Source organism: Mauremys mutica, chromosome 19 (assembly GCF_020497125.1).
Source record: "Mauremys mutica isolate MM-2020 ecotype Southern chromosome 19, ASM2049712v1, whole genome shotgun sequence".
NCBI classification, from domain to species: Eukaryota; Metazoa; Chordata; order Testudines; family Geoemydidae; genus Mauremys; species Mauremys mutica.
Genome location: NC_059090.1, coordinates 16,505,945 through 16,520,726, shown reverse-complemented (window position 1 = coordinate 16,520,726; position 14,782 = coordinate 16,505,945). Strand labels below are relative to the sequence as shown.

Below are 14,782 nucleotides of genomic sequence, written 5' to 3'. Positions count from 1 at the left end.
CAGAGCACTGCAGACATCAGTAGCAGGCCAGAGAATTAAAGGGGTTGGCGGTCTATTGACCAAGCAATGTCAACTTACTTGTCAGATGAAGAGCTAAAATTATCGGCCAGCTTGGTACATTAGCCTGTTCCCACATTTTGAGGGTACAGTGTGTGCTGCTTGTGACCGGGAGCAGACTAGAATCTCGCACAGTCCTCTGTGTGTGTTGATTAGGGCAGGGGTACATTAGCGGAGCGGGTGTGAGAGGTAACGTTGCATACCACTGAGACAGGGTAATTCTTTATGGTTTGCACCGTGATCGGGCCGACAGGCCCCAGTCAGGGATCAGGGCATTTGTGCTAGACTCTGTAAACAAGATGGTCCCTGTCTCCAAAGAGTTCACACCCAAAGAACAAGTGATTATGACAAATAGACGGGGGCAGGCACAAGGCATCAGTGAGACGACTGTGATTAGTGCAATAAGGCAGTGGTACCTAGAGGCGAGGGCACAGGACGGGGACTCAGGAATTGGAGCCGGGTCTCCTAGCGATGCCACTGGCTTAAACACTTCGTTCTATCCAGTGAGTCTTCAGTGCAAGTGGAAATCGGTCTCAGAATGGGGATTTGACTTCTGCTTCTTTGTCAGAGGAGTTTATTATTGTGTCTGTATTTGTGTTACAGCGGCACCTAGAGGCTTGCAGTTGAGAACCAGAGTCCCGTTATGGCAGGCGTAGCACATCCCCCCAGTGTAAGAGCTTACCATGACCCCAAAGAGCTTACAGGTCTAATAGATAACGGGGAAAAAGAGGCAGAGAGGCTCGCCCGAGTTCACACAGCAGATCGGGGGCAGAGCTGGGCATAGAATGCAGGTCTCCTGACTCCCAGTCGAGTGCCCCTGCCACTCTGCTTCTCTCCACTGTAGTCTTGTGCCCCTTGAGTAGGTTGGGCCATAAATGGATACAGTGCATTTAATGACTGTATGCCTTGGAGCACGTCCGTGTTATGAGTCTCGCTAGCAGCCTTGCCTGGATTGCCGCTGAGGGACTCCAAGAGAAGTGAATACTCTGGGCATTACTAATATGTTGTTGCTGCGCCTGTGCGCTCAAGTAACTCATATATTCTTGCTTTCTTTGGGTTCTGATAGGTGTCGGTCACTGCCCGGGAAGATGTCCCTTCGTTTGGTCCTTCTCTGCCAAGCCCGCCAGTATTTCAAAAAGTAAGAAATAGAAAGCACGACGAAGGAGGCTTTTAAAAACCAATATCTACCCAAACTGTCTCCAAATGCACCTGTTTATTGTGTAAAATATAGTAGGGTTGAGGTCAGAGCTAGAGTAAAACTCTAGGGCCAGATCCTCAGCTGGTATCAATCAGTCAGTGAGCGAAACTATGCTGAGTTGTACTAGCTGATTTGGCTGATACAGGTGCTGGATCTAGGCAATTCAGTGGAACAGTGAATTATTGACCTTTGACCGCTAAGGATCCCGGCAAAATCCTGAGTTGCAAATGAAAATTATTTGGTGGGAGGTTCTGAATCTAGTCCAAACCAACACATAATTTGGCACAATTCTCTGTTACAAGAGATGCCAAGGAGCAGAATTCTGCAGCTGTTGGAGGGTTAGGATGGAAGAAAGTGCATTGGCAGAGCTGTTTGGAGCAGCTTGAACCAGTGCCTGCCCATGCTGAATGGCTCTAGTCATTGCTATTTAGCCTTCATTTTCATGAGACATGAATACACCCACAAATATTGTTTTAAAGAAAAACAAATTAATTCAGATGTACTGTGTGTTTAATTTCCTTATTGAATATGATCTGTAATATATCCCACACTAGAGCAGTATCTGAGTGTACATAAAATCAGACAGATATGTAAAATATTTTTTTACATGAGCATATCCCATATTTAAGGAAACTCTTAATATAAAGGCTGTGTGTGTGTGTGTGTGTGTGCGCATAACTAAATTGACAGTGAAATCAGTCCCTGTGTAGAAGATCAGCACAAGGCTTGGGATCCTTCAAAATAGGGCTTAAATTGGATTTAATTGCATGTATGGACTTGTGCTGACCCCTGCATGGTGGTGAATTTCCCCCCAGTTGCACATATTTTTGCATCTAAAATGAATGGTTGTGTTGAGTCGAGAGGTGATGCACTCTTCCCTCTGAGTCACAAATAAACTAATGCCCAGCAGACTATTAATAATACCTCGCTCTTGTATATCACTTTTCATCAGTAGAGCTCAAAGCGCTTTACAAAGTAGATCAGTATCATTGTCCCCAGTTTCCAGATGGGAAAACCGAGGCACAAAGGGACTTGCTCAAGGTCACTCAGGAGACCAGTGGCAGAGCCAGGAGTAGCATCCATGTCTTCGGAGGCCGAACCCAGTGCTCTATCCACTAGGCCACACTGCAGCGCTGAAGGTGTTTACTTTCAGATGGGACCAAGGTGTTCTGACCCTTCCATTTGAACTCCCTAAAGAAATTGTGGCTGGGGGGTTATTAAGGATTGTTGGTATTAGATACCTCCTCCCCACTTTGTCTTCAGGAATGCTCATTTGGTGAGGTCTCTGATAAAATGCAGGAGAGAAAAGTAAAGCGAGATGGACCTTTGCAGTGGATTTGTAACGCGTCGCTAATGCTGTAGTGTCCAGGATGGGACGTGTTGAGATGTATTGGCTGGTACGGAGGGTTATGGACAGTTTAGCTACCTAAGAGAATTAAAATGGTTTTGATTTACCAACCTCGCTTCACTCGTCCCTTTCTAGAACACAGAGTTCAGGGAGTTCCTGCTTACCAAACTCATCAATGCTGAAAGCGCTTGCTGCAAATCTGACAAGTTTGCAAAGCTGGAGGTAAGGAGAGTAAATATTTTCTCTCTCTTTCTCCTGTCTCTTCCCCTCTCTCTCTCCCCTCCCACTGTCCTCTCTTTTGGGCCAGTCACAAAGACAGAGTAAGACTAGAAGCAACTGGTGTATGAATGGAGGAAGTTCTTACCCATTCATCTTCCTGGGCTACCATGTCCCCAGTGCAATTTCTAGGTCAAAATTTTCCTTAGGGACGTAGAACCTCACCCCTTACCTAGGACCTCCTTAATTAAGGGAAATTTTGAAAGTTTAGGTGCAAACCACTGGTGTGGGGGATGATGGGAACACGCCCCCCAGCTTTTTACCTCTCTATGTGGTACAAGCCTCATACGTTCACAGCCCGTCTCCCGTCCTTGCATCTTTTTTATATGACTGAGTGTGTGTCCCTCAGTTCTCCGCTGCCATGACATAGTGAAGTGTGGGCCTCAATTTGGACCAGATTCTCTGAGTGACAATAGAAGCTATTCCTCCATCAGGAAGGCAGGGGGGTTACTTGCTGTGCTACTGTATTAATGTCTATGAACGTCCTCCGGAATCTGTTTGACCTAGACTTTACTATTGAGCTGGGTCAGCACATCAAGGCAACCAATGGAAGAGGCACCACAGTGTTTTGCTGTCTAGGCAGTTTGTGGTCACATTCATGGTACAGTCTCGTGCTGTTGCAATAAGATGCTGATTCCCTGAATGTCCTGGGCTGAGAAGATTGTTTCTACCACACGGAGCCATTGTTGCATCCATGTTACCTTGTTCCTCTGCACCAAGAGGCTGTCAAACCAATTCACACAACAGAAACTATGTCCTTTTTTATTCTTACAGGACCGGACACGAGCCGCATTGCTGGACAATCTCCATGATGAGCTCCATACACACACACAGGCAATGCTAGGGCTGGGGCCGGAGGAAGATAAGCTTGAGAATGGAGGTCATGGAGGTTTCTTGGAATCATTTAAGGTAAAGAAAAGCACCTTATTACAGCTGTAGATAGCATGGGCTATGGCCCAGTGAGCTCCAGAGTAATGAGATCAGAGAACCCAAGCTGATCCCAAGAGTGGCTTTTGGGAAAAGGGGTTTGGCTTCAAAGCAGGATCTGGGGATCAGGTAGAAGAGATTTTTGCAAAAGGTCCCAATCCAGCAAAGTACTTTTAGAACATGCTTAACTCAAAACACACGAATAACTCAATGGAAGTCAATGGGAATGCTGAAGGGTTTTGCTGGATCAGGCCCTGTATCAAGGAATCCCTCCTCCAGAGCATTTGATAATTCCTTCACCTGCCACTGTCCATTACTGTTCATGCCTTCCTGAAAGCAATGCTGGTAGTACTCAGGGTGAACGCTCAGACTTCTGTGACAAATGCCCCTCGTGACCTTCTTAGCTGCAAGAGACGTCTCGCAGGCTGCTCTCCAAGCTCCGTGACTGCTTTTGTCAGCCAACGCTTTCACTCTGCATTGCCATGTGCCGCTGGGCTGCGTCTCTGCACAGAAGCTGGTCGTTGTGCTGAGCGAGGAGACACTTCCTAAGATGATGCTTCTGAGCTGGTGAAGTAAACGGGTGGCCTGACAACAGGACTAATAGGCGGTAGTTGCTGGTTTTAATGTAGGAAACAAGATGAGAGATGGGTATGTTTGGAGAAGAGAGCAGGAATCCCAGTGACGAGTCTGGTATAAACGCCTAAGGGGAGAAAGGGGGAAGGAGAAGAAGAAAACGCAAAAGTCTAAAGAAAAGCGAGGGAAGAGAATAGAGTGAAACGTGGAGTGACCGTTCCAGAGATTAGTTGCCGGGCAGAGCTGGATCCCTAATCATGCTGGAACAGAAATGTACTCAGGGCTTTGGGGAAGTCCCTACGGAAAGGAGGCTGCCTAATAAGAGCGGTATCTCTTGGACAGGCTCCATAGTGAAAGAAAAAGCGTGGCAGGAAGTGTTTGCATGTGTAAATATGAGGCCAGGCGTTACCGGTACAGCTATAGCTGTACACTATTCCGGCAAAACACTGCTAGCGTGGAGGCAGCTCAGGCTGGCAAACCTGCGCTTTGGTTGATATAGTTTATTCCAGCCTCTCTGAGTAAATAAGATCTACAGGCAAAAGCACAGTTTTGCCGGTACAACTGCGTCTAAACTAGGGGTTTTTGCCGGCACAGCTATGTCTGTCAGGGCTCACGCCTCATCACACCCCGGCTGACATACTGTGCCAGTGAAGGTTTGTAGTGTAGACCAGAAGATAGAAAAATAACAACTGAGTTTAAGAAGAGCTGATGCAGACAGTGTCAAGAAACCCAGGGCTACTCCAAACCCAGCATTGTGACATTGTTCACAAGCAGTAAAACACATTAGAAGCACTACAGAATATCATAGTTCAGAATTCCAAGACAACTGCACCTGTATTCTCCCTCGGGGGTCCCTCAAAGGCACCCACTCTAGGATCCTGGCTCTTCAGACCTCCACATCTCCTTCCCTCCTGACTGGGTTTTTTCCAGGCTTCACAGTTCCCTGCCTGCATTGTGATATCCTCAGAAAGCCAGACTGCCTAAAAGGCCACCATCTCAGCTTCCTCTCCAGAGGTTATGAACAGCGTTAATTGCCAACTGTTTTGAGTTCCCACGCAGCTCTTTCTAAGCAAGCACATTTGTTCTTAAGGTAAAAGCATTACAGAGAAAACATATGACTAACAATAAAAGAACCTACACACATGCTATACAGCTTACCAGAGGTCACCGCAACTCCATCCCCGAGCTTTGGCAGGTGCAAGGATTGGGGCTGTCCCTTGGACAGCAGGTCCTGTCTGTTTGCTGGATCAGAAAGAAGGCCCTAAGTCAGGTTAAACTCAGGCTGTTTATCCAAAAGTCTTTTCTTAGTTGGTTTCTGGAGAGTCCAGTCTGAACTACCAGTATATGTAAGTCTTTCCAGGTGGTGGTATGTGTCGGGGTGGGGAGGGGTTTACAGCCTGGCTGGTCTCCCTTAATCACCACTCACTGTTTTGAGCTCCTGTTTCTAGCAGCTTCTGAGGGAGAGGAAAAGAAGAGAGGAAGATGAAAGCGAAACCATATGTAGCTGTTCCCAGATTAGTCTGTGATTTTCAAGCTGTTCAAACAGCTTTCACTGCCTGAGGGTTTAGACTTGTAGGTGTGTTTCTTCAACCTGCTTATACTCGAAAATATGTATTTTATGATTGGTAAGGCAAAGTAAGCAATAACGGCTTCCAGAGACTACAGAATTATTGCATGTGACAGTGGTCCTTCCATCGACCCCTTTAAAACATTCAGGTTAAGAAGTTTGGGCCTAATTTTAATCTCATTTGTGCTGTTTTTACACTTGTGTAACTCTTTTGACTACAGTGGAGCTACGCCTGATTTACACGAGTGCAAAGCAGATTTCATGGGCCCAGCAAACATGAGCAGTAGAATTCCACCAGATGTAAAAATGATACAAAGCGGGGTTGTAATCAGGCCTACAGACACATCGGTGTCTCATGTTGGGCACCCAGAACACTTTTCACAGAGCAATCACACTCCTCCTCATCAAAGGAAACCTGCACAACACCTGCAAAAGACAAGCCTGGGAGCCTAAATTCATAACTTTGCTAGACACTAAAAATCACAGACTGAATAGAGACATTGGGTTTATGGTTTATTGCAGCAATCTATAAGCCACTAACCTCCCCTCCTTTCCCCGGTGCTTTGCCCCCCCCCCCTCCTCTCCTCCCTATGACTGGAGAGGTGTTAATGGACCACTTCACCTTGAATGGTCCCTTGAAATATGTGTTAACTATTGATACTAAACAATCTGTTCCACCTTGTATTTAATTGTGATACTCTGAATACCTTTCCCCGCCCGAAGAAGAGCTCTGTGTAAACTTGAAACTCTCACCAGCAGAAGTGGGTCCAATAAAAGATACTACCTCCCCCACCCTGTCACCCAGAAATTAAGACACTCAAAATGAATGGACAGTTTTGAAACTTTTGGCCAAAACCCCTCTGGGGGCTGGATTCTGATTTCACACTGGCATAACTCCACTGAAGTTACTGCTGAAATCAGAATCAGACTGGGTCTTCTTTTCCCCATCTTCCTTGCCTAGCTCCTAAGTGTAGGTGAGGTTTCATCAGATAATCATTGTACAGTGTTTAGATGAGAAGAGCTGTACAAGTGCTAAACCTTATTACTCATGCAGAATAATCAACTCTAAGTCAGACACGTACAGCAACCCTGTAATCTGCCTCCCACACAGATCATAGAATCTCAGGGTTAGCAGGGACCTCAGGAGGTCATCTAGTCCAACCCCCTGCTCAAAGCAGGACCAATCCCCAGACAGATTTTCACCCCAGTTCCATAAATGGCTCCCTCAAGGATTGAGCTCACAACCCTGGGTTTGGCAGGCCAATGCTCAAACCACTGAGCAGTCCGTAGGGTGACCAGACAGCAAGTATGAAAAATTGGGACAGAGTGGGGGGGGGGGTAACAGGTACCCATATAAGAAAAAGCCCTGAAAATCGGGACTGTCCGTATAAAATCAGAACATCTGATCACCCAACATGTCTGTTAGAGTCACTCTCCAAAACAAAATCAGCAATACTTTACTGTAGACCCACTACAAGTTATTCAGAACATCGCTAAAACCACACATTTGTTAGACGCAACATTTGTTTCAAGAGATTTTGAGAGATTCCTGTTACATGAGATTTTTGCCTATAAGAAAGTGGACTGAATTGCTCTTTGGGCATTTCAGGGTCTCCCAGTGCATGTGATGAATTCAGCTGCCAGAGTAATTTTGTGTTTGCCTTGTTACCTTTGGACAGCATGGCAGATCTGCCTGATAGCTTATGTCCTTCACAGTGTGTTTCCAGTGTAAATATAAAATGAGAGGAGAAATGGTAAATAAAGTGGTTTGAGGGGAGAAGGGAGGGTGGAAAGAAATGACACGTGTTCATTTCTATTTGCCTCCTTTGCCAGGCCTGCTTTCCGACTGCTCATCAGGTGCTGCGGCTGCCTCAGTTTGGTGGCTTCGGTGATTAGGTGTCTGGGTGCTTTTAGCCTCTCCCTACAAAGCCAATGTCCTCTCCTTCCTGGCTAAAGCAAATTAATCCTTTCACACACGCCCCAGAATTTCAAGCCGTTCCTTTGCTGGCAGTGGTTTCAGCTCTTCACGGCCAGGTAGCATAGCTGAGGTGTAAAGGAGCTTGCACCCAAATCTGGAAAAGCATTTACATGGCTAACTCCTATTGAAATCCATGGGAGTTGGGTGTAAATATCTTTGGTGTGTCCCTCTCCCCGAGTCTCCAGTTTTTGGGTCCATGTAGAGAAGCAGCCGCTCCCACCCCAACAGTTCACATCACTCACCACGCCCAGGAGCTACTCCCTACCTGGGTTCTCCTGCCAGCCCGCCTTCCAGGCTGCTTTTCCCGGCCCTGTCACAGGCACCTTTCCTGCTCCCTCTCACCTGCGAACCCAGCGCAGGTGTTTCCAGAGGCTGCTCACCTTCTCGCTGGGGAGCCATCCACCAGCCGGCTCTTCTGTCCAGCTCGGACTTCACGCTGGTTGGCTTTCATGTCCTTGTCCTCGCTCAGGAGCAGAGAGGAAGCCAGGCACGGGGCAGAGCTGGAACTGGAACCTTGCTTGAAGGCCCAGATCGCTGTGGGACACCTCCCGTTTCAGTACAAACCAAGCAGCACGAGTGTGAGGTCGGCCATAGGGAGCTGTCCTGTTAGAATTAAAAGTCACAAGTGTGAAAAATGCACCAGGCAGACTTCGGATTTTAAAGTGTAACATGTTTATTTCTAGGAATTGTGGGTTATAAATATTCATTATTAGCTGAGATGAAGTGGGCTCATTTTCAACCTGATGCACAGAGAATTAGGCCTGGCAATCCATCACCAATTCAGAGAAGAACAGGCCATGTCAATAGATTTTGTTTTTTTCCGGCCCCAATCCTGCAGAGTATTAACCACATGCTTAACTTTATTTAAAGCGAGTCATCCCACAGAAGTCAGCGGGACAACTCACAAAGCTAAGTTTTGTGTATGTGTAAATCTTCGCAAGGTCCAGGCCATAATATTTATGACCCCCTAAATAAATGCCAGGAAGAAATGCTAACATTTTGTTGACAGGGAAAGCTGAGTGAGCCAATACAATACATGAATTGAGAAAGCAGTTTATCCGAATATACTGTACGTGGAGAACATTAGTTATGGATAGTAAAGATACCGGTCAGTTACAAGAATTAATGTGATTTTCAAGTATTGCTAATATATACACACATCAATCATAATAAACCAATTATGGATTTATGATTTTGCGTGCAGGAAGGGATACGGGGTTAAATTGTCTTGGGAATGTACTGTCACAGTCATTTCTTTAGGCTGAGCTGACACCTACTGGTTTAAAAAAACAAAGTCACATCAGCCAGTTTAGTACTCTAGCATTAGCTGTTGTGACTGGGTGCACAGCACCCTGGGGTTACAGTATTTCTAGATCAAAGTAAGCGGCAGAGAGTGGGACATATTGTAATATTTCCTTTTCACTGAGGCCCAAGGGCTGCTTTTTTAATGGTATTTAAAACTGTTAAGGATGCAGATACACACCTAGTGGGAATTCCAGAGATACTTCAGTGCCCAACTCCTAGAAGTCATTGTTTCTGTTGAGGGTTCTCAGGGGGAATGCAGTGTAATGGTTAAAGCAGGGCCTGGGAAGCAGGATTTCTGGGTTCTTTCCCTGCCAGGAGACTATCAGCCATGACTCTCAGGTTTTACTTCTGGCTCTCCCACTCACTACCAATGCTTACCTGTCAGAGACACGGGGTAGACAATGATGTGTCCTCAGTCCATAAACTGTGTGCATAAAACTCATGAAGCCAGTAAGAGGAAAACATATGTCATGTTTGCTGTATAGTTTGCCATATAGGTGTCCTCTACTGCGTGCTAGGTAGCTAACTGTGGTGCAACAAATATTAGTGTTTCCAACTTTTTCAGGTCGGCAAGTCCTTAGTCAAACGGTCTGAAATTTATTATAAAAGGTAGAGTAAAAAAACGTATCAGTGACCCCGCTCCATGTAATTTGGTGGGTGTGTTTTGAGAGGGTGACAGAGACTATTTGAAGGGGGGGAGGGTATTGCGGGAAGTAAGGGAGCTTTTCTTTGCTCTACAGTGTAATACAATTCTCAATGACTTGCCGCTCTTCCGACTGCCGGTTGTGCCCCTCCGGTTGAGAAACACCGGCATACATGAGAAAAGACTATTTAATGAACTTGCTTGTCCTTTTCTTGTCGTCTAGTAGAACTTGGCTTGTGGGTGAAAGTGACAGTGACAATCCATCTCCTGAAGGATTTCTTTGGTTGGTTGTGGGTGCAGTGGGGCCTTTATGCCATTTTGGGTGATTCATGAGAGCCAGTATGAGATCCATGACCCACCTACGTTCTGTTTTGAGGACTTAGATGATGCAGACACCGTGTGAATTTTAATCCTTTGTGAGCCGTTCATTGCATGAACTCAGCTGTCGACATTCGATATATGCTGGTGAATTTAATTGCACTTGTAGGTCACGTGGTGGTATTGCTGCTTCATCCTAGGATAAGAGTCAGGTTCCCGGAGTGGATCTCTTTGTTCACAAATTCAACTCTGGGTTTCAGAAGCTACTGACTCTGATTTTCTAAACTCTGACAACATCCCGTGGAGATGCAAAGGGATAGTTAGCGCAAGGAAATACTATTCTGGTCTAATAGCAAGGGATTGTTCTCTGTTCCTGTTCACTTGTCTACAGAGAGCCATTCGAGTCCGCAGCCATTCAATGGAAACCATGGTGGGGAGTCAGAAGAAACATCACAGTGGAGGGATCCCAGGGAGCCTGAGTGGAGGAATCACCCACAACAGTGGGGAAATAACAAAGACCACCTTCTCGGTGAGTACAGCACATCTGCCGAGACACAGTCACTCTTGAGAGATTGGCGGCGCAAGCGGTGAGAAAAGACATATTGGACTGTCTAGTCCAGGGGTCGGCAATCTGTCAGAAATGATGTGCCGAGTCATCATTTATTCACTCTAATTTAAGGTTTCACGTGCCAGTAATACATTTTAATGTTTTTAGAAGGTCTCTTTCTATAAATCTATAATATATAAGTAAACTATTGTTCTATGTAAAGTAAATAAGGTTTTTAAAATGTTTAAGAAGCTTCACTTAAAAATATATTAAAATGCAGAGCTCCCTGGACCGGTGGCCAGGACCCGGGCAGTGAGTGCCACTGAAAATCAGCTCGCGTGCCGCCTTCGGCACATGTGCCATAGGTTGCCTACCCCTGGTCTAGTCTAGCCTTTCTTTCCTGCACAGTACTGTTCCCTGCAGTATATGGAAGTATACTCTAGTGTGGATAAAGCCTGGATCGGGTGACAAGAGACCTGGGGGACTGTCCCTAGCTCTGCCACTAACCTACTGTGTGACCTTGGACAAGTCACTTCACCGCTCTGTGCCCTTGTTTATCCTCCCAGTCCCACCCTTTGTCCATCTTGTCTAATGAGATTGTAAATGCCTCGGAACAGGGACTATTACTTAATATATGATTGTGTAGCGCCTGGTACGCTGGGATCCTGGTCTCTGTCAGGCCTTGTAGGGGATGCCACAATGAGATGTATATTGCCTAGTGTTGTAATCAGTTCAGGTTTAAATATCTCAAGTGACAGGGCTTCCACCACTCTCTTGGGGAGACTCTTCCAAAAGCTTATAGCTATTGGTGCAGGTTTACAAATGTTGGTGCCTGACTCCCATTGCTAGTGTACCGATAGTCAGTGGGAATTAGGTGCCTAACTCGCACAGGTGCTTTAGTAAACCCCCCAGGCAACTCTCTATGCATTTAGATGCCTAAATATCTTTGTTGGTCTGGCCCATCCTCGTTAGGATTTTTTCTCCTTATTCAGACTAATTTTCCTTTTCTTGTCACCTGATTAGTCTTTGTTATACCCCCTTGAATGACATTAAACAACTCCTCTCCCTTCTATATGCTTCAAATCCTTTATCCTTGGGCTATCCTGTCCTCTTACAATCTTTGGTTATCCAAACTATACATCTCCCTAAAACTCTGTAGGCAGAAATATTCCTAGAAAAGGTGTATTAATGAATGTGAACTTGTCTTACGCCAGCCTTGCAAACCATCACGTGGCAGTTTTCTAGCCAGTTGTGCGTAATAAGGATGAGGACGAGATCTGTGGCAGATTGAAATGCTTTGCTTGTTTTGGACTGAAGTTTATTCCATTGTCTTTGGGGGAATTATAACTTTCAGATTGTCTTCCCAGATGTTTTAATTTGTTTTGGGAATGGCCTGAAATATGTTGTAGATCTTCACGCTGAGGGAAAAATGCACAGCTGGAAATAAGCGTCTGGAGTAATTTCCATCTTGGCTATGGCCAGAGGAAGATCCTGGAGAGGAATATTTTTGTTTTATTTGAAATTGGAACATTTTGTTTTTCAGCCTCCCGTAGCCGCAGCAACAGCCAAGAACCAGTCAAGGAGTCCTATTAAGCGACGGTCGGGGTTGTTCCCCCGCCTGCACACTGGATCAGAAAGCCAGTCAGAAAGCAGGACGAGATGGTAAGCACTAAAGTGCAGCAGTAGTAATTGCTTTGTCTGAGGCCTTGTCTTGACTAGGAAAAGAGAAGAGGCTTGTTATCATGTAACCCCACCATGACTTTGCCCTTAGCATAGACACTTTTTAACTCATGTTAGGTGATTGGGGCTGACCCTAGGCTCCCCTCATTGGTGGACCACATCGAGTTAAGTGTTATTCTTTGCCTATACGAGGGGCAAAGTCATGGATGAAGTTGTGGTAGCTAACAGATGTTGGCTAACACAACGTCATCCCTGACCTTTTTTCCTAGTCAAGACAAGGCCTAAGATCTCAAGGGCTTCCTGCCTTCCCCATGAATCTCCACACCTTGCTAGCTCTAAAAGCAACGTTACTGTTTGGCATCTCACCTTTAATCAGATGGGCTTAGAATAGAATGAATCCAAGCACGGAGCTGGCCTGATTAAAGCTAGGGTCAGGTTTTTTAATATGATTCTATTTGTACTATAGAACACAGAGACTCAGGTGGGCCAGATTTTGATCAGAACTTGTGCAAAGTTCAAGAGGGTTTGGATCTAAGATGCTGACTCAGCCCATTCTAGAAAGAAGGTCCAGACCCAAAGTTTAGGTTAGGATCCAAACTTCCCCAAAGTTTTTGACGGGTTGTAACCTGGGGCCCCTGCCAGCAGACACCTTGTTTGAAGAGGAGACTCCTCCACCTACCTAAACCATGCATCAGTTTGGCCAGCACTATAGAAACTATTGTTTGGTGCTAGAGACTTTGCATACTGTTGTCTTTTTCTAGGCAAGATAGCAAACATCTCCTCTGCCACAGGTCAGGTGCCAGGATCCCTTATAAGTGGGTTTCATGTCAGACACTGGTCCTGAGTCAGCAATTGTTGCTCTGATGGATTTACATTGCCTAATAGGGAGCAGAATTTGGCCAACTGTTTCTTGTCTCTTGTATAATTCGCCCAATCTGTTCTTTGCCCCTCAGTGACAGTGTCTCAGGAACACAGAAGACACCAGACGGGGGACATTCTTCTCAAGACATGAAATCAGAAACCTCATCTAACCCCAGCTCTCCTGAAATATGCCCCAACAAAGAAAGGTAAAGAGAAAAAGCTGGAGTTGGTGCAGCATAGTTCTCCTTAATGGTGGAGTTCATACCAATGCAGTTCATGGAGTTCATACCAATGCAGTTCATGGAGTTCATACCAATGCAGTTCAGTAAGGGGCCTACAGACAACCAAACGGGAGGAAAGTGAAGTTATATGACTCACTTACAGCAAACCTACCACTGTATCTTTCTTTAAATAAGATTTGGTATTGAGGAAAAAACAACAAAAGCAGGCATCTCCCTTGCTTGTGTGAAAATACCTATAATTCTCTCATGAACTCTCTTACTAAAAAATAACCAACAACCAGTATTTTGCAGATATTGTCCAAAACACCACAGCATTGCAATAAAAGCATTGTATAGGACTGTTACTGCAGAATATCTAAAAGGTGAGGCTAGTAGGAATCTGTGGAAAACAGAAGAGAAATCAATAGAAATATTTAGTGTTCTGGTTAGCATTTAGGGAATTAACATGGGCCATTTGTTTCTGTTAGTCTTATACATCAGTCACTTAATTTCATGTTTGTTTTTTTAAAATAATTATGTATAGATTTAAAAACTCCAGGCCAAACTAATCCCTGCTGTAATTCCATTGCAGTCAAGGAATTGAATCAAGGATAAACATCTCCCACTAGCCTTAAGCATGAAGCTGTCTGTGCTGTACTCATCTGTTTTCTTCTTGTTTGCTTGCTAGGCCATTTATTAAATTGAAAGAGAATGGAAGATCAAACATCTCACGCTCTTCATCAAGTACCAGCAGCTTCGGCAGCACGGCAGGGGAGAGCGAAACCTTGGAAGAATACGACAGCGTGGTAGGCATTGAAATACCACCACACTTGTATACAGTAGGGCCTGCTTCTGATCCTCCTTACACTTGTCTAAGTCCACTGACTCCAATTGAGTTACACCTGATTTACACTGGTGTACGTTCAGAATTAGACCCATAATAGCTATACATAGTTGTACATTTATCTAAGCAGCCTCATGTCATGGATCTTACTGCAGGGCTTTTATTTATCTTTAGCCATCGCTGAGTTTCCATCATCTCAATTAACTAAAAATTCTATAGCAGTTCTCACCCTAACTTCGGATAGAGTACGCTGGTGGCCAGTGCAGTAAAACGATGAGGCACAACTAAGGGTATGTCTACACTGCAGTCATGGGGTGTGACTGCTGCTAATGTAGACACACCTGGGTAGACTGAATTTAGCTAGTTTGGGCGCTGGGATAGTGAACCCTGGCAGCATGCACTTCAGCTGATTGCAGGGTGCAGCTAGAACTAGAAATCC

The 14,782-nt window shown here is 45.3% G+C and overlaps 1 protein-coding gene across 10 annotated transcripts in view; it reads left to right on the top strand.

The window, feature by feature from the left end:
• The window catches only part of RAP1GAP2 (RAP1 GTPase activating protein 2), a 299,431-nt gene that overhangs the window by 276,903 nt on the left and 7,746 nt on the right, over window positions 1-14,782 (top strand). For all 10 annotated transcript variants that reach the window (XM_044993837.1, XM_044993829.1, XM_044993830.1 and 7 more), the window contains 7 exons: window positions 1,124-1,195; window positions 2,739-2,825; window positions 3,654-3,788; window positions 10,582-10,719; window positions 12,281-12,399; window positions 13,371-13,484; window positions 14,188-14,305. In XM_044993837.1, the coding sequence (XP_044849772.1) occupies window positions 1,124-1,195; window positions 2,739-2,825; window positions 3,654-3,788; window positions 10,582-10,719; window positions 12,281-12,399; window positions 13,371-13,484; window positions 14,188-14,305 (783 nt within the window). The remainder of the gene's footprint in view (window positions 1-1,123; window positions 1,196-2,738; window positions 2,826-3,653; window positions 3,789-10,581; window positions 10,720-12,280; window positions 12,400-13,370; window positions 13,485-14,187; window positions 14,306-14,782) is intronic.